The 25,049-nt window shown below is 38.3% G+C and overlaps 1 protein-coding gene across 2 annotated transcripts in view; it reads right to left on the reverse strand.

Moving 5' to 3' along the window:
* The window catches only part of RSU1 (Ras suppressor protein 1), a 104,490-nt gene that overhangs the window by 70,441 nt on the left and 9,000 nt on the right, over window positions 1-25,049 (reverse strand). For both annotated transcript variants that reach the window (XM_050324798.1, XM_050324807.1), the window contains exons 3-7: window positions 22,457-22,507; window positions 7,373-7,493; window positions 3,812-3,930; window positions 2,270-2,352; window positions 1,883-1,997 (exon numbers count right to left, since the gene is read on the reverse strand). In XM_050324798.1, the coding sequence (XP_050180755.1) occupies window positions 1,883-1,997; window positions 2,270-2,352; window positions 3,812-3,930; window positions 7,373-7,493; window positions 22,457-22,507 (489 nt within the window). The remainder of the gene's footprint in view (window positions 1-1,882; window positions 1,998-2,269; window positions 2,353-3,811; window positions 3,931-7,372; window positions 7,494-22,456; window positions 22,508-25,049) is intronic.

The raw sequence follows: 25,049 nt of genomic DNA on the forward strand, positions 1-25,049 counted from the left end.
AACAAGAACATTACCTTTCACAGTAAATATATCTGCAAGTTGCACAAGTTACAAATCTAGACTTCAGTGTAATGTTCTTTGGGAACATACCCCAAAATCTATTTTAAGCATTTGAGATAGTTCTTGCATTATGCATGGCATAGAGTGTGATAGAAATTACGCCAACCGATGACAAATTTTATGACGTGGCCATAAAATTAATAAATTAATAAACGAAAAGTAAAATTTATAGAATACCTTTGGAGTAGTAAAGACCAGAGGTAACAAAGGACTTAGACGTGTCAATGCACCTCAGCTTGATCAGCTGGGGCAAAACTACAAGTCCTTTTTCTACCAGACTCTGATACTCGTTCTATAATGCAAACAAATGCTAACTAGATGGAAAAACACTTCCCTTGGCCGAGTTTTGCAGGTCAGTGCAAAATAAACATTGAGAATTTTCTTTCAAACATTTCTATTTGGGTTGGATTTTGATGGTAAAACCATTTAACAGGGATTTGCTGCTGAGCTTGTAAAGCAGTAGCATGTTTAATATAATTAACCAGTCAAAGAAGGTGGTTAGACTTAGTGCAGCACTTAACTTTCACTTTCTGAAAAAAACACCAAGGCTGTAACTTAGGAAGCTACAGAAAAGTATATTTACAGATACTACATGTTTCTAAAATGTTATTGCTCTTGAAAGAGACTTTAAAAATGAATATTACTAACACAAAAAGCTAAAGAAAATATACCTGTATCAAGAAATAAACATCTGAAATTAAGTAAAAGAGAACAAATTTCATCCACCAGCAGTGAAGGGGAAAGGCAAAAAACCTCATAGCGGGTAAATAAGTAAGAGTCTAAACAAACATCTTCCCCTGCCTCAAAGAAGGAAAGGCAGACACAAAAAGCATACGTTGCAGACTGTCACATTTAACCACATAGCTGTCACATTCTCCACTGGGTCAAAGCAAGTTCTTATGACAACAAATAATTTTACTTTATTACCCTAACTTCAGTCACTATCCTTCTGAGTTTTGGGAACTATTACTTGGAAGGTACCAGTAGAAACAAAGAAGCTTCAGCATGTAACAGTCCACAGTAAAAAAAACCAAGGAGTAGACTCTGTGTAACAGGTGTTTTAAACACAGAGAACTGATGGAGCTACATTATTTCCAATGAAAATATTTTTAAATATTTAAAGATCTGAAACCAAATTCTGGCTTGGGATAAACAGGGACAATGTCCCTCACATAAAATGGAATACTGCAATGCAAATTCAGCAAAATCAATACTTAAGTTTCAAATAAAAACTCCACTTTATAGGTTAAACGAAGCCACGTATAACTGTATTTAAATGACCAATATCACAAATTCAAAGTACACAAACCTGCTCCACTGCTTTAAGTGAAAAAGCTATCAATTCACTAAGAAAGGCAGGTTACTGAAAAACAAAAAATTCCTCTAATTTACCTGTATTTCACTCTAGTTGATCTAGCTTCCATTTTTACAGGAACACTCACTAAAAAGCCACTTATTCTGCTGTCCTTTTTGCTTAATATAATTCTGGCTAATCTAAATAGTGTTCTCAAAACCCAGTCAGAGACAAGAATTGCTTTGAAGACCTGATATTTATGATACATTATATAAAACAAGATGCTATAAACAATTTGGCAGTCAGGTGTATTAATATACACAAAATATGTAACATAAAAAAATAATAAAATCAAATACTCATCTTCTGGCTTCTTCTGCATATCCAGTAGGAGTAAAAAAGTGAGTATTTCTCTAGGGAGAGTAAATATTAGCTTCTATGATGACTTAAGAATAGTCATTTCAAAGGAAATACAGTGCATCATCATCGTTATTAGTCAAATAAATAAATGATCATCCATAATCTTACCCAGTTCTGGGGGCAGCACAGTAAGACGATTTCCCTGGATATGCAGTTCCTTAAGCTGGGTGAGCTCACCAATTTCTTTAGGCAGTGATATCAGGTCATTGTCTCTAAGACTCAGCTAAGAACAAAAATAAATTCAGTCAGAACAATTTTCGGTTACTATAAAGCAGCCCAAAAGAGAACTCTACTCCCTCTTACCCCCACCATTCTCCTAAATGCTCAATTCTTCCAATTTATTTACAACTGTCTTCTGGTAAACAAGAAATAGTTCCAGGTGTAGTGGTCTGTTCCTGCAAACGTAGCCTACTACTCCTCAAATTGAATGGATTCTATTCCTACAAGTGTTGCAAAAGTGAATTGATTTTCCAAGAATTTAGATAAATTACTTACTATCTGCAACTTTGTGAGCTTCCCAATATCTGGCGGTAGGATTTCAAAATCGTTGTCACTTAGATAGAGTGCACGCAGGGTGGCTGCAAATTAAATAGCAATATATAAACAGGGTGGCATATAACCCAACCATTTGAGGTCTAATCAATAAAAAGGAGTCAGGTTTGATTAATAACCATGACTTGGTGAAAAGCCTTTGACATACCCAGGGCTCACAATAATAACAAGCAGGTCAAACTTAGATTTACTGGCTTATTGTACGGTTGGTGAGTTCAGGAAAACATCTATATTCAAAAGGACTGGCACAATTAACAATTTCTGCAATAGTAAACTCTGGCTTATTCTGCCATATGGCATGAATGCTCAGATGTCAGGATACAGCCATTACTCTTTATTACCCCCCGATTCTTATTTATTACATCAATTTGCACCCTAAACAAACGTTAAAAAAAAAAATCTGAGTTTTTTGGACAGATAGACATCTATGTTATGCTGTACAGAAAGCACAACCTAACACTGGCAAAGAGATCTGAAATTAGAGGAATAGAGAAGACTCAAACTGCATAATTTGTAATAATAAGTCTCTATGAAATTCACAAAAAAAAAAGACGGCCCAGAAAAATCATGTAGCTTGCTATTACTGAATTAGCATACATGACAGTTGGAAAAAAAATTTAAAGTGGAGACTCACAAAGAACTTTCAGATGAGCAGGAAAGAAGGTGGTCAGATCAGCAAAACCTTTCCTCCCCACCAGAGGAGATCCCATTTGTCTTACTCCTCCCTCTTTTCATTTCAATAAATGTGACCATTTTTAATAATGCTGACTTAAAAATTCTCCTCTGCCAGGTTACAGTCACAACATCCCTCAGACAGCGGCACTCCTTCCCCTCCCCTTGCCTGTCACTTTGATGCTGAATGCACTGAACCTGAAGCCACTTCAGCAGAGTATGTGGAAATAGACCACTAAGGCAGCAGAATCACTGAAATCCAGAAAGTGCCAGAATTCAAGTTGCTTAGGCAACCATTTTGCACATATGCATTACAATACCTTTCTTTTAACTTGAGTGCATATTTTTAACATATGCACAGATCAGCTTAGCTCTACCATTCTTGTGCCAAGCTTTGTAACCCTAGTGTATGTTTTAACATACTGGACACTTCAACATCCACACACTGTTAAAACTATTTCAGTAATGAACCATCAGGAACACATTTGTTTTCAGACTCAACACACAACAGTTGTGTTTATTTTCCCCTGAGGCTTGCAACCCTCCATGAAGTTTTAACTGAGTATGGGACCCGAGGAAATATTACTCAGAAGAACTAAAAGCAAGTCTTCTCGTGTCCAAAGGTGTCAGGTGATTGTATATCAGTGATAAACACTGCTGTGCTATGTAGAAGTATTCAAGATATATTAAAAGAAAAACATAAATAACAGAAAGAATTCTGCTGGATTTTGGTCTCCAGCAAATAAATTTCAACTGCAGAAAGCAAAGCACCATATCACGAAGATTTGCAAGGTTTTTAGAAAAGTTTCTTACTTAGATAGAAGAAGTTTCCCGGTAGGGAATTTTCATTTAAGTTGTTGTAAGTCAAGTCAAGAACTTCTAGAGCTGGTAAAGATCCAAATCCCCTTGGCAAGGTGTTTAACCTGTTCATGCTGTAGGTAAAGAGGAAAAAAAAAGAACATGACATCAGTATGGACTTCATCTAGTAGGAATAATACAGGTCACAACATTTTTTTTCATGGTTTTTTTTTCCATAAAATAAACAAAAAATCTACTTCAAGATCTCCTTTTGTTTTGAAAAGGGGTTGATGCTCCAAGATACTGAGCAATCCTCTTGCAAAGCAGATCATTTTTTAATCTTTCACTACAATAAATATACCCAAACTTAAGCACTCGTGAGGGATTCTGTCTGTTATGTCAATCAGCAGCCACATCTGAAACATACAGCACAAGGGAGAGACGTATCACAGTGTCACGCTCAGCTTAAAAGTGTTCCACAGAGGAAGCTGGTTCTTGTAGATGACTAGCTAAACTACAAATGACCCTTTTGCACATCATCTTGACCGCATGCCATTCTGCCATCTACCACATAGTTCTTCACCATGGCACCAAATACAAAGAAGAACACCACAACTGCACAGTATTTGTGTTCATTGATAACTGCTGCTCAAACCCCTTCTTAGGAACAGCAAATCCGTGTCACTAGATAACTATTGATGCACATGGAGCACCAAGTAAATAAAATGTCAGTCCTGTGATTGATGAGGGTTAATCTAAATATAGCTCAATCAGCCAGTCTTAAGAGGGTTTAGGATAGCAGTTCCCACTGGCAACAGCCAGAACATGAGGAAAACTAAGAGAAGAAGAGATTTCTCTGATAACCTGGAGCAGACAAGGCACAGAAAACAGTAACTTTTCTCTGACCTCAAAGAGCTTGAACAAGGTGATCCAGATAATCACTAGAGCTGCTGCAACAATGAAGGCAGGCACAGAGCTGGAGATCTCTTCACAGAACCTTACTGTTTGTGTGTGAACTAGAGCTCTGGCTGTTTATCATATAAACAGAAAAGAACTACCTGGTAGTTTCTTATTCATACTGTTCCTATTGCATGTAGACCAAATATAAACCTTGTGTGTATGGCTCTTGCTTTAGTTGTCATCTGGGTTTGAAAGTGGAATGGAAAAGACAGGCATCTTCAGGAAGAGCCTGTACAGGTAGCCATTGTCAAGAACATGATTTTACTGTTAAGTGATGACTGGAAACAAAGATGACCTTTCAGATCTTATCTCTAAATATATTCTGTATTTTCTCTTTTTGATGGTAAAGCAACAGTCACAAGTGAAGTCAAGAGGAGATGTTATTTGAATGTATGAAGCATGATCTAACACTTAAAACTATAAAAACGCCAGTAAACCTACTGACAAATTTGGGTACCCAAAAATAAGAAACTATACATCCATGGGAGCAAAGGCAGGAGAAGCATATACACCATTTCTTTCACAAACTCTCATCCTTTCTCTCCCACTTTTGCATAAGCCAGCACCACCAGAACCTGCAAAGATCAGCTCTCTGTAGCTAAACTCCAGATGAACTCCTTTTTCCTACTCATCCCCCATAAGGAGTCCTATCATGGGCATACACCTACTATTGCTGCGTAGTAGTAATTATTAAAATACAGAAAGCCACTCTCCACTATTGCTACTGCAGACTTGTCACTGTTTTAAAATCTGTTCTTTATAGCAAACAGAACTAAAGCAGATTGTTTTCCACTAGTGAAAAGGGTTTTTCACTAAGCGGCCCTGACAACCTTCCCTTTTTTAACCAAAGAACAGGGTGAGGAAGAACATTCTCCCTATTGGCAACAGGCAGAATGGTATCTATCCTTTGGCATGCAAAGTGAACCAGCTCAAAGACCCTGCCCAGCACTTTTTGGCCCTGCACAAGTTCAAACAGTGAGCTTGTGCCTCAGAAAGTGTGCTCACTTGCCTTCCAAATTTTACACTTTTAAGCTTTCAGTGCAGCAGTACACCTTTCCTATTTCCACTCCACCACTTGACCCTTCTGTGACAAAACTCTCCCAAAAATAATCTCTACTCTAATTCAAGCTTCCCCTCTCCCCTGGAGGGCTGTTCTGAAGCCCTCTAACACATGCACTGCAGATGACAAAAGGGTTTCTTGGCTGCCTCCTGAAAAACTAGTTAGCCAGAAGAGTTTCCTCTTCATTGACTCCAAAGACTTGCAAAGCAGAACCCATTTTACAGAGCTAAGGCTGGGTGGTAAATCCTGTACCTGGAAGATTATGGGTAAGGACAGGATTAAGAAGGAAGAGCATTTAATCTGTAAGACCTTAGGCCACATGACGATGGCAACTGTGGTTCCAGACCAGAATGTCTGTTGGCCCTAACACCACGTGGTCTTTCACTACTTTCATTAATGAAAAATAGTATTTGAACTATACTAGCAATCGTCACTGCTTTAATACATGGGCAGCGCCCAACTTCTTCCTTCATATACTGCAATACCTCTCCAAGCCATTCCAAAAATATGGATTTAACCCCCAAAATATACAGAATCCTGATTAATATTTGCTCTGAAAAGCAACTCCAGTTCAAACAGATATTAAGGCAGGCTAGAGATCTACTATGACCAAATAAAGACCTAGGAAGACAGATCATCATTAAAACATTTATTGGCATTCCAAAGTTCAAGATGCAATTCAATTGCCAGAGCTTTACAAAAGTACCTAAAAGCAGGATACACAGAGCCTAGGCAAAATCAGTTGGTATTCAGAAGAGTTAAAAATGCTTACTTCAAGGTGCTCAGAAGTTTGACTTTATGAAATACCAACATTCTTTCTAAGAGAAGCCTGTAGTGCTAAAGCTTAAGCTAACCAGTGCTTTCCTAAATAGTTCCACTTTAATATGCCCATTTAGTTTAAGAAGGTTCTATGCTTTCTTTTCTTAATTCAAGAAAACCCTCGGCAACTGTAGTTATTACAAAGTATTACCAACTCTACTGGAATATAGTATCTGAACACTTAACAGAAACACTTCTGGCTCAAATTCAGTCAATACTTGCTCTTTGAATTAAAGGCATAGCATGTCTAAAGATTTGCTGTTTCTTTTGCAGTTTTAATATAAACTGAAATGTCTATAATCCCAGGGTTGGAATTTGAAATTAAAGTTCTAGATTAACATGGATTTTTTTTCTTTTTTTTTTCCAAAGCAGAACAGGAAATAGAGCCTGATTCTTCTGCAGCAATTCCAGAAGCAAAAGGCAGTTGCTAGGGAAGTAAAAATTCAATAATTGTTCTGTTTGACCTCAGTATTTGATGAATATGAGTTGCTTTGCCCTTAAATGGTTATCAGTATACCAGAGTAAGTGCTTGATCACTTCTAAGTATTTGCTTATCCAGGACATTAACTGAACATTCTGAAGTCGTAATTGCTGAGTTATCCTCATAAGCATTTGCAATAAGAAACTTCAAAAGAAAAAAGAAACTTTAATAGCAAAAAATAAGAAGTTCCAGGTTCAGTTGCAATGAATTTTAATTGCACCTCCATTACAGCCAATTTTTGCATTAAGATACGCACCCAAGGTTCAGGTGTTTGAGCTTCTGAAGGCTGCTAATCTGTGTAGGCAGCTCCTCAATCTGGTTGTTGAAAAAGTTGAGCACTTCTATATTTCTCAGGTCTGCGATGTTTGCTGGCACAGCTGTGGGAAAGTTTTCACAGTGAGAGAGCGCAATTAGTGCAAGCTACCTAGACGAGAGATGCTCTGCTAGCACCTGGCATTTGCAGTGACTGCAGTACCAGGAGCATCTCAGTGTTACTGAAATAAAAGCAAAGTTTATATTAAAAGAGCCTCCTATCTGGAATTTGTTCTCATTGCTGAGAACAATGAGAAACAAGCTTCAAAAGTTACTATCAGAATTGCAAGATATTTTGAACAACAAAGACCACTGCAGAGAGACAATGACAAAAAATGCTCTTATAGACTAATAAACAGGCACAGGCTGTCCTCTCAGTTCATGTAGCACACACAGGTCTCGAAAGAGCAGAGCCTAAGAGACTCGGATCATTTCATGATTTAAGTGAGAGAAAAACGAATATACAGGATACAAGTAGCTATAGCAAGACAGTAGTTGTACTAAAGATCTTATTTAACAAACAAAATAAAACCTCATTTTTAGCAATGGTCCATTCTGTTTACTGCTTAAATAATCTAGTGTCCAAGTTCTTGGTCATTTAAGATATAACAAAATTTACAAAAAAATTAAGTTCAGCCCTAAAAGAAGAACTGTTTAGACAAGCCCATTTTCAGTTACCTCCCTTGAGTGACAGACTGATTAATACATGCACATGGCTACAGTGGATTACCAACAGATCAATATCTGGTTGTTACTATCTAGAAACAGGAAATATAAGGCAGAAGCACAATATGAGTATGCCTGTGCTAATGAGGTTAAAAAGCGATTCACATTTGCATCTTTTCCCCCTTTAACTTAGTGAGATTGAAGCAGCCAGCTGAGGTATAAAGGAGGCTGGCAAGTCACCTGCACTGAAGCCTGCACCTGTGTTCAACAGTCACCTTGGTTCAGTCTCAACTTTGACTGCATCAGGAACCCGCAGAGTGCACATCTAAATAATTAGAAGGTTTTATGAGGCCATGATTTTCTTTTATTTGTTGGTATGAGGCAATCTCAGTCTTAAAATGGAGTCAATAATGTTTACAAAGCAGAACATTACAGTATGTCACATTTACTAGATTATAAGCCTGATTACATTGTGAACAATAATGGGATCCCTAACGAAGACTCTAATTACACTACATAAATATTACTGTTGAGGGTCATATTCATTGCAGGAGGTTTTTAGAAGCCTTTTTTATAAAGTAATTAGGCAAATCTGAACATTTAAAAGACCTCCCTTTGCAGTATTTTCCAACTAGTCCATGCCTGTCACTCGATAGTGAGAATTATGTGCCTTCAGAAAGTAAAGAGTAATGCACTACTACTGCTGTTTTAAATTATTCCCTAACAGAAGTTAACTGAGGATTTTAATTGACATAATTCAGCTGTTTCCAGTCTCAATATTTCACCAGAACAGTAATTACCAATATTAAAATATTTTCATTTCATAAATTAGACTTTATAATTTGACTTTGATGATATGCCATGGACAAGTAAACCATGTTTCTGCTCTTCTCAGATACTATGTTCATGAAGACTAGGAATCAGAAGTACCAGCAAATACTAGGTTTTAGCCTAAACAATACAGAGACCAAAGACAATTTGCCTGAAGTTATACAATTGAGGCAATTAATAAAAACTTTGTTATGAAGGTTTTGGCCTTTTTGACAGTGTAAGAGGTTACACTCTTCTAAAAAAACCGTGCAAATTGGCATCATGAGATGACCCATTGTGGTCCCTTCCAACCTGAACCATTTTGTGAATCTGTGACCCAGGTACTGAGCCAGTTTGAACTAGAGACACTGGTTTACTGGATATGTTCTTTCAAATACCTGCCCAAAAGAGCTTGTTTCCCCACTCTAGAATGAATTAATTCTTAAGTTTATATCTCTCTTCTGCCTTAAACTAGAGGGCTGTGGAGAGATAAAGAATCATTTCGAGGAAGAAGGTGAGCACTCATCCTTATTTTAAAAAAAAGCAAACCAAAAAACAAAACAAAACAAAAAAAACAAACCACAAAAAACCCCCAAAACCAAATCCCACAAAACAATCCAAAACACCCCATGAAACTACACAGAAAAAGATGACACATAGACATCGAGGAGACAGGAAGAAAACAGGTTCCAGAGATTTGTTCATGAAGATTACACTTGCACTGAAGATCCCACCATCAAAGAGATCCCTAGATTCAATGAGTCACTACACAGTTGAAGAACCTGAAATTCTACCTAATCAGCCCACTTGCAAACACAGGGTAAAAACTCAGCGACCACTGGCTAGTTTATCAGAGGTTTTTAATCTGGTTTTCTTTTGTCAGGGCACAGGTATGAGTAAGTGTCCCTAGGGAACAACGGGAGCTGTGCCCTTGTACACTTCCACTAATATGATATATACAGAATATTCTGATATATCTGTATAATTCCCATAATACTGTATTTTATGTTAGGAATCATACTTAGGATACTTTATATCATTATTTTCTTCAAGATATACTAAAAGGTGCATGGGTAAGCTATTCAGCAAAGGATTTGAAAGAAATACTTCATGTCTCACTCTGTTAAATCAAAATGAAAAACCCCAATGCACACTTGTACTTTTTGGTTTGGATGGAGGGAGCTATTTTGTGAGTAGGAAAAACAGAAAAGTATGTCAAGACCAGGCTTTTGGTAGGGAAAAGAGGACTTTTTTTCTGTAACAGCTTACTTTGTGGTTCAACGATTCAGACCCCTTTGTAATATGAAGGAGTGTTCTCTTGTATTCAATGAAAATCAGAATCCTCTACTGGTCTTGTAGCTAAACTGCACAGGTTCAGTACTTTCAGGTCTAAAGATCAGTGGTGATCTAAAGATCACTGTGGTCTAAAGATCACGTTCTCTGTTCTGAACTTTTCACAACCCGACTACCTTCCCACTGTTATGTTGCAAAATTCTTCCCAGATATATAGCAGACTGCCAAATCCCCAGACATTCATGTTCTGGCAATACTGAATTCCACTCCAGTCACCTTCTCATGATGAGCTGTGAGAGTGAACTGTCAGCATCCTGGTTGCATTCACCCACATATTTACAGTACTATCCACAGTGTCTTAACAACTCTTCCAAGACCATCTGCTGCCCAGTGTCATTAACAACTCCCCCTCAGCAAATGCTAGTAAAATTTGGCAGCCCCATGCCTTTGCGTTCTCCTGTGAAGCTTCAGTCACATCAAGAAGCCCCATTCATATTAAGTCTCACTTCGCAAGACCAGGAACAGCTTCCATCCCCTTGTTCAATATCACAAATTGCATACAGTGATTCACTGTGACAGCTATAGACTTCACCTTGATTTCAAGTGGTTGGCTGACAGTGAAAGACAGGGTCTACAGGCTGCTTACAAGGAATATGAGGACTTTGTTCATGTTGGTGGGAATTAGAACTGGCAACTTGTTATTCTTCAAAGCATTTATACTCTTTTTTTGCCTGGAAGTTAGAGGTAATTCTTTAGACACTAAAACGTGTTCTCATCAGAGCAACCTTTCATTCAAGATAAGTTATTATATTTTATTCCTACATAACCAGCAGGTGTCCAAAAGTTATGAAATTATTTCCAAAACATAGACAAGAAGGACTAAATGCTACTATTTAATGCCTATATAACTCCACATCTGGAGTATCCCGGATAGCCTTAGTTATCTTTCCACACCAAGAACCAGCAGAAGTCTGATGTTGCCCTCTGTTGGAGAACAGATACTGGGCTAGAAGGACCTTTCATCCAAGACAACTATCCTACAGAGCAACATACTAAGAACATTCAAATCAGTGACAACAGCTTGGAATTAAGTGTCTCAGATGTAACCCTTTCTCATAAAGCAGCAAGTCAAGAGGCTCTCATACCACTACTTAGAACTGACATCCAAATCCAGTTCCTTTTGTATACTCAACCTCTGACAAAGGAGGAAGAACATAGAAAATGGAAGATAAGAAAAGGAGAATTTATTTCCCCTCCAGTTCTGCTCTGCCACTCTTTGGTCATTCGGCTAGGTCTTTGTGTAGCTGAAAATGCACAGGCTTCAGAAAGTCTTTATTTCTTAAAATAATCTCCCAAGATTATTTCTCTTAAAGCATGTGTGAAGCCCTGGAAAACAACCAGGATCCTCGCTACTTTAAAAGTAAATATACTTGTGTGTTTGCAAAATCAATCTCCATTTCCTTTTACCTGAAACATGAAATCTGCTCTGGTGGTTTTTCGTATTTAGTAAGGACAAACACTAAAAATTTCTGAAGACACTATATCAAAACTTCCTTTACAATTTAGAAATAAAACCCTTTAGATAAGGAAGCTCAGGTGAAAAAAGTGACAAAAGTCAATAAATTACCCAATTGGATAAGTGAAATGATTCAGTAAAAATGTTAGTCTCCATGAGATGAACACATGGTACGTAAACTGCTTTAACCATTTAACGTAAGATTAACACTCAATGTTCAAAACAAACACTGTCCCACTGCTGCTTGGAAAATGGTAACTGTAATACCTGATCATGCATAAAAATGTGCATGAGTAATCTCCTCAATAACTATGATCCAAAGGCTATAGAAAACCTCCAATTGAATTCAATGGTTTTTGAAACAGACATCAAGTGAAATAAGAATTTTAATTCTTATTAAAATAAGATTAGTTCCTTTGGCATTTACATTCTTAAAAACTTTAGGCTGCACAAACCTGGTTTTTTTCAGAATGTTTCTTCTACTTAATGAAGTAATTTTGCAGTACCTAGGAACATGATGTTCAATAGTACTCCAGACCTTTACAGGTTCTAAGGGAATATTTATCCAGAAGAGCTATTAAAATAGCACTACTTGACAGAGAAGAGATTTATAAGACTACGCCAGTTTCTCATTAAACTGTTCCATTTAAAAGCTGGTCAAGAGTCATACAGAGTAAAGAGAACTCAATACAGACCTTTGAGAGTCCTATCAGTCCACTGTGGATCTCAGGTAAGGTTTTCTTGCCAAGAGCAAAAACCCACTTTTTAAGCCTAAAGTAAAACCTGTGGGCTGTACAATACAATAAACCCAGTTCTGCAGACTTGCTAATCCAGTTAGCGCCAGCAGGAACTTTTCATGAGTAAGGATCCCTTAGTGTAAAGGTCATAAAGGCATGAAATGTTACTCACATTTCATGGGGGAGGAAGAATTTAGAATACTAAATATATAATGCATTCTGTGCATCCAATATAACTGTAGTCATAGAGCTGAAGTCATGTTTAGATTAATTTGACAAGGGTTCTGTTATACTGAGAGAGAAGCAATCAGCTTCACCAAAATGAAAGAGGAATTAGCTGAGGGAGAACACAACAGTTTTCATTTTAAATATTCATAGGCATGCTGATATCATACTTGGCAGTTAACTGGAGAGAATCCTGATCCCAATTGAAGCATACAGTACTTAATTTACACACTATGTAGTTCAAGTTTCCCCTTTTGCCCTCCCTCCACTCTTCCAAAGATGGATATTAATCTTCCTCACTCTGAAAACATTAAAAACAAACTTGTCTCCCTAATCTTCAGCTCTTTCCAGAAACCAGCAGGGTTTTTTTAATTGCAATTATCCACAGAAGCACCTCAGTTATGAAAACTGTTTTTATGAACATGCTTAAATTATACTATAGCTCACTGATGTGCTACTGTGCTAACAAAGCAATTCATCAATAAACAGTTCTAATTTAGAAGCCAGAGTCTAAGGAGAAGAGCAGTGAGCACAAGAAAGGCTGAGAAGACATTGGGAATCAAGTGACATCTAGTGAAGATAAGGCACAAATCTGTTTTTCTCTGAGAAGAGAGCTTAAGATGAACTTCAGAAGAACAATACTAGAAACCAGGGGCTGAGGTTAGGCAGGTGTTACTAGGTTGAAAATAAATCACCTAACAGCAAAGAACTGAAAAAACACTAAAATAACTCACAAAAATTTGATGTTTGTTAGCTTTTTTTACAGCAGTAAGGAACAGTGCAAATGAGGATGGGTATAAATATGTAGATATAAATATGCCCCTTCATTTCTACAAATAATTTGGAAGAAAACAGAGTATTAGCCAAGCTTTTCAAATTAATGTGACATGAAAGTACTGTAGTGGACCACAGCATCTTCAGCTTCAATAATCATTTTGTGAGGAGTGCACGGATCAGCCAAGATGCTTTGCTGTCTTATTTTTAAGTCAGAAGGAAAAAACCCTCATGCACTATACTGTGGAAAAAGTCGGAAGTACACAGGTTACACACCCTTGTTACAGGCCAGATTATCTGTGTGTTTTGATCTTTCAACAGTAAGGAATGGTTAAGAGAAATAACTTCTGCAGGACTAAAGAACTTGAGTTGATAGCATTAAATTTAGAATTACTATTAGGCATCACCAAGCGCAAATGGTCTCTCACTAAATCTCAGTGAGTCTCCTGCAGGTGTTTAGGCACGGGTTTTTTTTCAGAGTTTTACACTACTGCACAGTTGCCAGCTTTACATAAATCAAACTGTCTGAAGTTCATCCAGCACATTCACGTTTCCCTTCCTCAATATTCTCTTCACTTCAGTTTATTAAATATGTTGTCTGCAGTTTATAGAAGGGACAAACCAAAGATGACCAGTAACATGGGTTAACCTCAAAGCTGAAGGTCACATTCTCTTACTCAGAAATATCCATGTAGTTGTGTGCTTAGCAGTGCTTAGTAAGAGAATTCTGCTTTCAGCGTATCTAAAAAATGGTTCAAAATTTCAGTTCGCATTAACTGGACAGTATTAGCAGCTTACACTTTTTATACCACTGAACTGTTTTTAAGAACTCACATAGGACTATTTTTCACTGCTACTTGGATTAACTGACTCTTCTCCCTTCAGCATTGTCGAATGCTGTGCTGACACTGCTTAGTGGGGACACCAGCCTGTCCTCTAAACACACATACAGAGAAGAGGCTGCAGTAAAAAAGCTCACTGCTCAAAAGCAAAGTCAGCACATGTGTTCCTTGTTCCAGTCCTCAGAACTGGAAATTAATTAAGCTCCCTCCTAGTTTGGGCTCCCTATACCCAGTACTTAAAGCCACATCTCTCAGTCTGTATGGTACAGTCCTCCCTGTGCCTCTGTGTTACCTTCCCCCAAGCTTCAGCTGACTATACATTTCATTTCCAGCTACAGGAGATACTGAGACAAGAGCAACAGTTACCACATTGCCCATCATCACATAAAGATCAGGAAATTATTTCACCCCAAGGGTTATGTCACAAGACATCAATGGAAAAAGTAAGAGGCCAGATGGTGAGTGGTCTGAAGGGAAAAGCTGTGTCATTATCCACTTCAAAACACCTGACTACTACAAGAACAAAAAGAATACACAGAAAATAGAGTACAAACCCAAGTACACAAAACTAAATCCAATTTCCTCTCCATCTACACCAAATCTACCTTCTTGTCTCTGTCCTTCCATATTAGTATCAAAAAAATTCCACTTGGCTTGTTAAGCAGTAAATTCTGTAATACAAAATTAAGCTCTTTAACAAAGTGAGTTCCCTTTTGCAACATTCACTAGCTTTGAAAATGCCAACTTCAAAATAGTCTGGATCTGGGCAAGAGGATTTCAAATAATTTTCCATTACAATCTGTATATACACACAGAGAATTTGTATGGGACAAAAAAATTACAGTTAATTTAAGCCACGGGAAAATAAGTGAAGACACAAGAAATTTGTACTAACACGTCATAAAACATTGAGACTTAAAAAAAGGAGTAATGTGTTTGCAGGTGTCTTTTAAGAAGAGAACAACAGCTTCTGAAGCAGTATGTTAAAGACAAGTGATTTGTGTCCAGTGTTTTTAGTATGAATGTTTTACTTATGATGCAAAACTGATTTTGTTGCCATACATCATAAACTTTGACAATTTAATTTATTCATAAGTTGAGTAGTTTCAGCATGCACCCTTATATCATCACAGCACAAAACTCTCAAAAATTATTCTGTTTAATTCTCCCAAAGCTTCCTAAAAACAAAATTTATATTATTTAAAATAAATAAATAAATAAATGCTCTACCATCTGTACTTTCTCAGAGCCAAAGGTTTGGAGTTTTTTCAGGAAGAAAAAAAAAAGCTAACAGGTATTTAATCTAAACATTCTTGCAGAACTCAGATGTCACAAATTTAGTAAGACATATGTAGAGGAATCTCCTTTTCCCTCCTTCTCATGTCCCCCTGGGCACTTCATTCCTAAAGATATTTCCCTTTAGAAACCCCTGCATCAGAAATATAAAGTAAAACCAAATCAAAATATATAACAAAAATGAAAGGCTTACTGTCAATTTAAAGCATCACTCCCAGGCACCGCTGATGGGCCACTGTCAGGCACAAGTTCCTGTGCTTTGTATACAACCCTAGTCTCACTACACACACAGCTTACTTGCACCATTTTGGGGTGTATCATGCCAGCACAATAGCATCGAATGGCTTATCAGAAGGAAGCAGAGGCAGAAACCAAGTAGAGGAGACTACAAGAAGCAACAAAGAGTAAAGAATATACAGTCATCTAGTTTCTTCCAGAGGTCAGCAAGTTTGCTATATAAATAACCTGATACCAGGCAAGATGCAAAGTGTCAGACAATACCAGTGGGAGACACCCTAACACATTTCAGCAGACTGGAGAAGACAAAGCAGCTAGACTGGGAAGGGATTCAGGACAGACAGATGCAGTGTTGCTTACTGTCTCTGGAATACCTCCAGTACACCCAGGTATCCACTACAGCCAGAAAGGTCACTCAGAAAGGAGATGTCCTAATATAAAAATGAAACCAAGAGATTTTAGCAGCATTTTAAATAAGACCCAGGACACAGTCAAGAGGGTTAACAGCAATGAACTGACAAGCTTCTGTACTGGTCACATACAGAGAGCAAAACAACTTAGAGAGATGGTAGAGCAAAAAAAGCAGTAAGTCATGTGAGCAGGAAAAAAAAAAAAGAGTAAAGTTTTGAACTGCTCTACTGGAAGAAGACAAAATGCAAAAGGATGATAAAGGGTGACTACATGGCTGTCAAAGGAACGTGATCAATGAGACACAGGTATTCTGACAGGATCAGAAAGTGAACTCCAACAAAATTCAGGTGTAGAAATAGGAACCAGCAACAAAAAACTATTGCATCATTTCACAAAAAGGAAAGGACTAAAGATGAATAAAGGATTACATGAGAACCACATGAAAAGCAGTATAAAGTACACAGAACAGCACAGAACAGCAGCTCAGTAAAACAAGGACAGAGAACACAACACTAGGTAACACAGGAGAGTTCTGACGAAAAAATAGTTGTTCCAGATCTCTCATTATTTAGACATTTGATAACAGTGGGTAAGGAATCAGAGCACGAGAGCCAAAGGACAGAAAAGTTATCAGGTACGAGTTCTGAATAGCAGGAAACCACTGAAAAAACTTAAAGGCAACACAAGAATATGGTGAAACCAGAGAGCATAGATCACCTGAGGTTAAGGAGACTGAGCGGAATAACAAAAACTAAGTTGCTGTCCACCACCACCTACCAGGCAGGATGAACAGCTACAAGGAGCATGAGCTACTTCCCAGGAAAGAAACTACTAAAGGTATTCAAACAGTGACCTCTAACGGACAAACCATACAGTACTGGTACTTCACTGGCAGCAAGAACACTCCAGGTACAAGCAGATAACGATACAAAAGTTAGAATCTCTGAATAGATTTCTCTAGGTGATTACAAGGTCAATTAATCACTGCTAGTAGGTAAGGTAAATAATTGTTAGCGTAGTTACAATTCATCAAAAACTTACTACACATCCTGAAATAAATGAAAAAACACGACAAGCTGGCAGTGTAATATTTGCACTCATACTGATGATGACCAGCACTACCTGTTGTCAATGCTGAAGTAACCTTTAACATCCCAGCTTGCTTTCCAGTCACATTTTCCCCTTTGTGCCCTGCTAGCAAGGACTGGTTAACCTGAGCTTCTGAAAGCTCTTCAAGCACACTTCCTATTCATGATGTAGTACAGGGATTTTAATTGTCAAAACTTCATCGGCACACCAAGTAAGGATTCCACATCCCATATTAGGGTGGGAAATTTTGTATATGCTTTCAGCAGCTGGAGACTAACTTTGAGCTAGCCTAGCTCTCTAAAGTCTAGAAGGTTCAGTACCACTTGACACTCAATGGCAAAACAGTATACAAAAGCTGGTCTGCTAGGAAAAAACCCATCAGGCAAAGTATAAGCCACATTTTTTATGCTCTAACAGTTCCCTTTATAAATGGGAGTTTCTCTGTTGCTAATTCTACTCCAATTATTGCTCACTTACAAATCTAGTGGCAACAAGGGGACCCAAAGTTGAATTTATAAAGAAAAAAATCCACAAAGCCTAAGCCCTCAAGACAGTGTGATACACTGCTTGAGATGATATGGGGGCAAGACTCAGAGTAGAACAGACAGACAAACCTGATGATATCCCTTCCTCTCCCTGACCTGGCCTTCACAGAATCTCAGCATTCTGCAATTCCCAACGTGTTCCCTAGAACCATTAGGAAACCACACAGACCCCTTCTGGCTGAAAGGGTCTGAATAAAGTAGGACCAAGTTTGATTTCAAGAACTTCTGTGACAAATTCCTTGACATACAACTGGCACAGTCACTCCCTGGAGGAGCAACATGAGAAGAATCATGCCACCTGGCTCTGCAGAATGTGCAGATCTATAACAGCACCTGAAGTTCAGCTGCACCCTGCACAGAGGTGTCAGAAAGAGTAAGTGGCCAAGATTGCTGCGGACTTCCAGCTACATTCTACTTGAACTTGAGCGAAGCAGTCCCAAGCAGAAATGCACAAAACAGAAGAGTGGATACCCATAAAAGTTACTACCATGCACAGACAATGCAGGAACAACATTTGTGACTGACTAAGCGTGTTTTCTACAAAAGCATATCATGTGCCTACAACTCCTTTCATGCCCCTCCAGGACAGCTACCCTAAGTCCCTACCACTATGCATGTCCTATTAATGATCCTACTGAGCAGGAGGTGAAGGTCACCTGTATGTCCCTCAGCTAGCATCAAATGACATGGAACAAAGATAACTTGGTCACACCTCCCCAAAGTAATCCATCACACAGAAGGGCAGATATCTATTATTCAGCCGCTCATTTCCACCACTTTGAGGAAATTTGCCCAGACTCTTATTTAAATGAGAGCCAATGGGTAAAAGAGACCCCTGGGTCAGGAACAGACAACCTATGCAGGCTAAGACTGTCTTGAATTTTGCTTCTCAACTGTATACTGGATAGAAGGCTTTAAATCTTTAAATGATGTAAAAAAAACCTCCCAGAGACACTGGCCCCTAAGTCCTACATTATGTTAAGAAAAAGCACAAATATTCACTTTTTCCCCTCTGCTTTCAACAGGATTTTCACAGACTCCACAGTAGAATCATCCCACATTTGTTACTTATGCAGCAACTGGTTCAACAAGACTGCAGAACTGCAGCTATTTATCTTTCCCCAGAGTTCTGCTTCTGATTTTGAATCACAAAAAGTTCTCACCAAGTAGGAAAGGACATATTTAATAGCGTCAGAAGTCACTGAGAGCAAAAGACTCCTTTATTAGCACAGCACCAGATAGCTGAAAAAAAAAAAAAATCAGCCTAATATGCTTCAGAAAAAAATCAATGTGGATTTGAGTACATCTGATAGTGAATGATTTAGACACATAAATGCAGGAAGGCCACACTAGAAATATTAACAAAATCCATGCCACAAAAGTATTCTGAGCAGTATGACGGATTTAACAGTGTAAACTCCTCATACTTGCTAATGAAACTTAACTTACTTTCAATAGTTCTCTGGCAAAAACATGAGGTATGTTTACATAAAAATATGCATATCCAGCATTTACCTGTATTTATTTTTCCAGATAGACATATTTACTCTAAACAGCAAAAAAAAAACCAGGCAAGCAGAACACTCATTTAAATGGCAGAAAACTAGTAGAAGATGCTAATATGACCTTAGTGTAGCATGTCAAGTGTCACTGCCATCAGCTTCCTAGTCATTTTAAGAACAATCTGCTAAGACAATTAATTACATAGCTTTAAAAGATTAGGTCAACAGTGTCAAATATGAGAATATGAACTTGAAATTTAGCCTTTTAAAAATGCATGCTGTCTATTTAAGTGTCAACATCCATTTGTGAAAGAATAGTAAGTTTCAGTCTCAATGAGTTACTTCTCAGGAGAAGCAGTGGTCTTATCTTCCCGTAAGAGAAACTCAAACATAGCAATTGGAAAGGCTGACTGAACTCCTTGGCTGAGAGAACCCATATATTTGCAGCCTGCTGATCTAATGGCTACTTTAGAAGAAAGTAGTAATTAAAGGCTGAGATTTAATATAACACAAATTTGTAACAGAGGTAGTTCTTAAACTGGTATTTTGAAAACTTAAACTGCTTTAAAGAAAGAGTATACTCTGGATTTTTCTTGAATGGTTAAAGTAAATCCAAACACATCCTTCTTTGACACCCCTTATTACCATATCTTTCCAAGTCAAGTCTACAGCTGAGACTCATAGCTGGGACACAGGTTAGTTACTTAGCTTTTCGTTCTGGTGTTCATGCTGAAGAATGTAACCCCTCCCCAGGCTCAGATCTGACCAAGCCAAGTTTGCCATGATTCAAGTCTCTGTGCAGGAGTTTCAGCCTGTCTCCTCTTCCTCAGAGCAAGGTAGATACCTACTATGTGCCCAGCCAGTTCTGTGTTCAGCTGAAATCATCCTTTAGCTACGTTTAAGACTTGTAAGGTGTCATGTGGAAGAGATGATTCAGTCTGATAGATGTCAAAAGTCATAGGAATTTTACAATCCCAGAGAAAGAATAGTCAAGATTACAAACAATAACACTTACAACTCATTTCATTGTTGTGCCAGGTAAGCAGCCACTCAGACAGAGATACCAGAGAGAAGTTTTGCCTGGCAGCACCAAGTACCCAACTGTGGGTAAGCTGTCTGACCACAAGCATTAGATAGAGGTGTGCAGAATGAACTGTCATCTCAAGGTGCCCACGACCCTCCAAAGTCTGTGGAGAAAGCTGAAGTGGCTGAATCAAATTAACTGCCTGGCTTTCAAGCAACTCAAGTTCAGACAGGCATCTCCTTGCAGTACCTGAGAGAACACAGAAGTCACCAGCTGGGTGGCCCCACAGCCCAACTCCATCAGAGGCTTATAACAGATGCCAGACAGCACTACGCTCAAAGAAAATTTACCACAATCTTTCCCAAAACATTCTCCCAGCTTCCAGCTATTTGTAACTTCATGACCTTCTAAACTAGGATAGAGCTGCATGTTTAATAGTGATACTTACAATTCTTCCTGCCTCAATTTGCCCATCAATTTACCCATCAGTCATCATTTACCTGCTAGATGGCTAGAAACTGTTGGCCACATTTATGATTGAGATTCTTTGAAAACTACAATAGAGACAAAAACAAATAGCAATATGCCAACCTAAAAGACACTATATAATCAGAAGCAAGGCCCAGAATAACTAATTCATACTTCTCACAGCCATCCACATAGTCCCCATAGTTTTATCTATTTACTACTATAAACCCTTTAAGCTACACATTAGTACCCAATAAACTGCATCCAGATAAGTGTTTAAGTACTAGATCTAGGAATATTTACATTTTTTCCTCATGCTTAATCCTCTGCAAATGCTCAAAGCCTTTAGTGAAATTTTTGCATTAATTCATATGTTTTAAATAACATACTACCTTACAGCTCATGCAGCAAACAGTGTAGAGTTCAACAGGTTGGGTTTTAATGGTTTGGTTTTTGGGGGGTTTGTTTGTGGGGTTTTTTTGTTTTTTAAATCTATCTCAAATTGTAAGGATTTCCTTGGGTACATGCTAAAGCACCTAACCAGTCCTCTCATTAATACACACACACTTTGGTGGTTCCATTCCCCCTCCCCATTTTATACACTCTTCAATTGAGTTCCAAAAAGGAAGGACTGGTTGAGAGAGAAATCCACTGGCATGTGCAGAGAGAAGACAAGGACAAGAACATCAATACACCCAACACTTCTCTTTAGAAGATGCACAGCAACAATATGAGACAAAATTCACTGTTTGAATTTCAGCAACAAAGAAGCAGGAATGTTTCAACAAGACACTGATGGATAAACCTGAAGGATTCTACTACCAAAAAACCCCAAACCAACAAAACAACCCCAAAAACAAAACAAAAACAACCAAACAAACAAAACAGCCAAACAAAAACCACCCAAAACCCACAAACACTTCTGTCTTGCAAAAGTCAGCCTGACATCTGCCTCCACCAAGTTACATTCATGTTTACACTGCTCTCATTACATGCTATTTACCAACACCTCACTTAAAGGCTTCTTCACTGTGGGAAGCAGTATTCACAAGGTAATAACTGAAGGCGGTATGTGCAGTACAAGCAAGAGAAAACTTACACTCAAAAGATTTTTTTTTTTGACAGAAGTATGCTACTTGACTCCCATGCCTGATGCTTACATTCAGTTGGCTTTGATCACGTATGTTTGGTTATAGATATAATGCAGTGGAGCTTTAATCTATTTTGCTTCAGTCAAATTAATTATCACTAAAATGCAAACTCTATCATTTCTGGTACAATTAAAAATTTTAGAAGTCCTCATCTAAACCTCCTTCAGAGCCACGGTAGGAAACGGATTTCTGGCTGAACTGGTAACCAGACTGAGAATTCCAGATCTTTCAGTACACTGTAGATCTGTACTACAGATGAAAAGGCACGCTGAACATGGCTGCTAAGTCACACCCTCAATCTCTTTGTTTTTAATGAAATGCTTAACCAAGAAGTACTCTTACCAGTGACATTGTGCTCTATTACAAAAAAATATCAAACTAACAGTGTCACGTTTTCAACTCAACTGCCTGTAAGGAAGACTAAATACAGGAATATACTTACATGTAAGCTTGTTGTGACTCAGAACTAGCTGCGTGATATGAGACAACGTAACTGCAAATAAAGAGAGAAAAATTAGTTTATGGACATGGCAACTGAGAGCTTGTATCTATTCTAGCTGGAAAAAAAAAAAAGGAAAGTTATTTTCTCCACTCCAGTAACTTCAGATTCATGCGCACTGTCACAATAAACAAGACAAGCTCAAGACTAAAGGACACATCCAGCTACTCCTCTGCCCCCATTTCTGTTACTGCATCAAACATGACTTGGAGAGCTTCTACTCACTGATACAGCAGCCCCTTTCAGCTAAAAAGGTCATGACATAACATAGGCAATTATAACCTGTTAACAGAATGAAAGCAGTCACTCACAGGCACCATCAGATCAGAAAGTTCAGTGTAAAAAATAAAAAGAAAGCATCATCACAGTTCCCTATGCAACTGCAGGTTGTGGTGGAAGGAAAGGCAGGGAGGAGAAAGAAAGAAACATCATACCCACCTTAAATTTCTCCTAAAATATGAGCACTTTAAGCACTGCCTGCACCACCTTACAATACGGAACAGGAGGACAGGGAAAGAAGCCCATAGAAAGTCTGTAAGAATATTGTAGGAAAGCCAGCACCAAAGGGCAGACAGAAGCAGCAGCCTCCACAAAGAGCCTTAAGCTTTAACACATAAACGGCATGATGTAACTACAGTGGCAAAAAAAGACCAACACCACCTCACCTCCATACTAAAGAGTCAGTATCTTGCCACAAGCACTATGATAACTGGGCTCTGAGCAGGTGGCACCTGGCATCACTGCTGCCCAAAGGTCCCCAACACCCATACTGAACTGCGGATGCAGGGACTGGGAAGTCAAATGGGGCAGTCAGGCAGAAAGTGGATTCTAAAAGAACTTCTGCACTATTTCTTTTTTCCCTTTGAAGCTGATGCTTCCTATGGTTTATTAGAGTAGAACAAGGACCGAAGGTGTCACCACACTTCTGTGTCCTTGCCTAGTTCATTGCAGTTTTGCAGAGCTCTGCCAGCTTCAGAGAAGAATCCAAAATTCAGACAGTCTGTTCATTACCTTGTCAGAGTCCATAACGAACTTCATTACATTAAGATCATCAATCCCCACCCATCAATCCCCACCAAGTGCCTTTTAATAAGCAGGTAGAATGACTTGAGAAACTACATGAGGAAAGTTCAAATTCAGTTCATATAACCACCAACATGATAGGACTTTCTTAACTCTTTTCTGCTCATGAACTACCTCTTCCATAAGGATATGACTTCTATGAATGATTATTTGTTAATGCTAAGGATAGACATGTCCAATGTATCAAAATAAAACAAACTCTTCAAGGTAGTGATAGAAAACAGTAAGGTCTCCCCCTCCCCACGCTCCACTAAGTCAAACACCCATTATAAGTATACAAATCAGAATGACAACTCACATGGACTAAAAAAAGTGCTGAGGATTTTCTGCTTCTGTGCTCAAGATGTAATTTGATATTTAAAACAAAAGCATGATAAATAATACATAACTCATACAAGAAGCCAGCTTCTAAGGAGACACCACTCACATGCAATTTACTTGCACCACAGAAGTATCAAGTCACCAAACTGCACCAAATGCTGGACAGCAGCACACACGTTAATACCTGCTCTGGTTCACCTACAAACTGAACTAAGAAAATAAAGTATTTACTACTAGAAAACAGAGACTCACCCTGATTAATCCACATGTCCACGGCAAACCTTTCCTGCCATGATTTCATCATGTCTATACATAGGAAGTATGGATGCCTACTCATGGGCAACAAAGCTTTGGGGATGCAGACCTTGGTCTTCTGAACATTGAATTCATGATGAATTTAAATACCATGCTAAGTCCTGTGCCTATTTAGTTTTTAAATGTAAGCCTGCTGACTATACCATCAAGCCATGTGCCCTGCTGGCCTTTAACAACACTGGCTTACAAGCATTATTCTCACTATTCCCTCTCGTTTTCTGTCACATTGCTTATTCTTCAACTGAGACTATTTTCAGAAAGGCTTCTTCTCACATACCTATACAAAAGAAAACAAAGTCCATGTCAAAAATTTCAAAGGCAAAATCTCTAGACATTTCAGTCAGGACTTAAATTGTCTAAATTTGACTGAAGCCTAGACACCTTGTCTGAAACTCCACTGTCTCAGCCCATCCTGATGGACAAAGAATTCCACTGCATCTTTGACCAGCAACAACAGGCTGACATCCCCCAAAGGAATAAAAAGGGCTACATTCCAATACTATTTGGAAAAGAGCAAAGGTTTAGGTGTCTGTGCTCTGGACTACTTCCAGCAGCATTTTAGACATATCTAAACAGAAAGACTCTTCATTCTTGAAAGGTCCAAAGCTACTACCAGTTTGGTGACAGATTTACAAGCATTTTAAGAAAGGGAACCTAGACAGAGAGTGGCACTTGGTCACTCCTCACATAAAGGGTAATTTGCTCACTTACATTAAACCCTCCTGTGTGAAACAATCAGCCCCTGGAAATAACATGGTTTTCCATACGCCGCCCCACACCTACTCCTGTGAAGAGGACTATGTTGTGGGAACAGCTG

Source organism: Myiozetetes cayanensis, unplaced genomic scaffold (assembly GCF_022539395.1).
Source record: "Myiozetetes cayanensis isolate MyiCay16 unplaced genomic scaffold, myiCay2020 scf1, whole genome shotgun sequence".
NCBI classification, from domain to species: domain Eukaryota; kingdom Metazoa; phylum Chordata; class Aves; order Passeriformes; family Tyrannidae; genus Myiozetetes; species Myiozetetes cayanensis.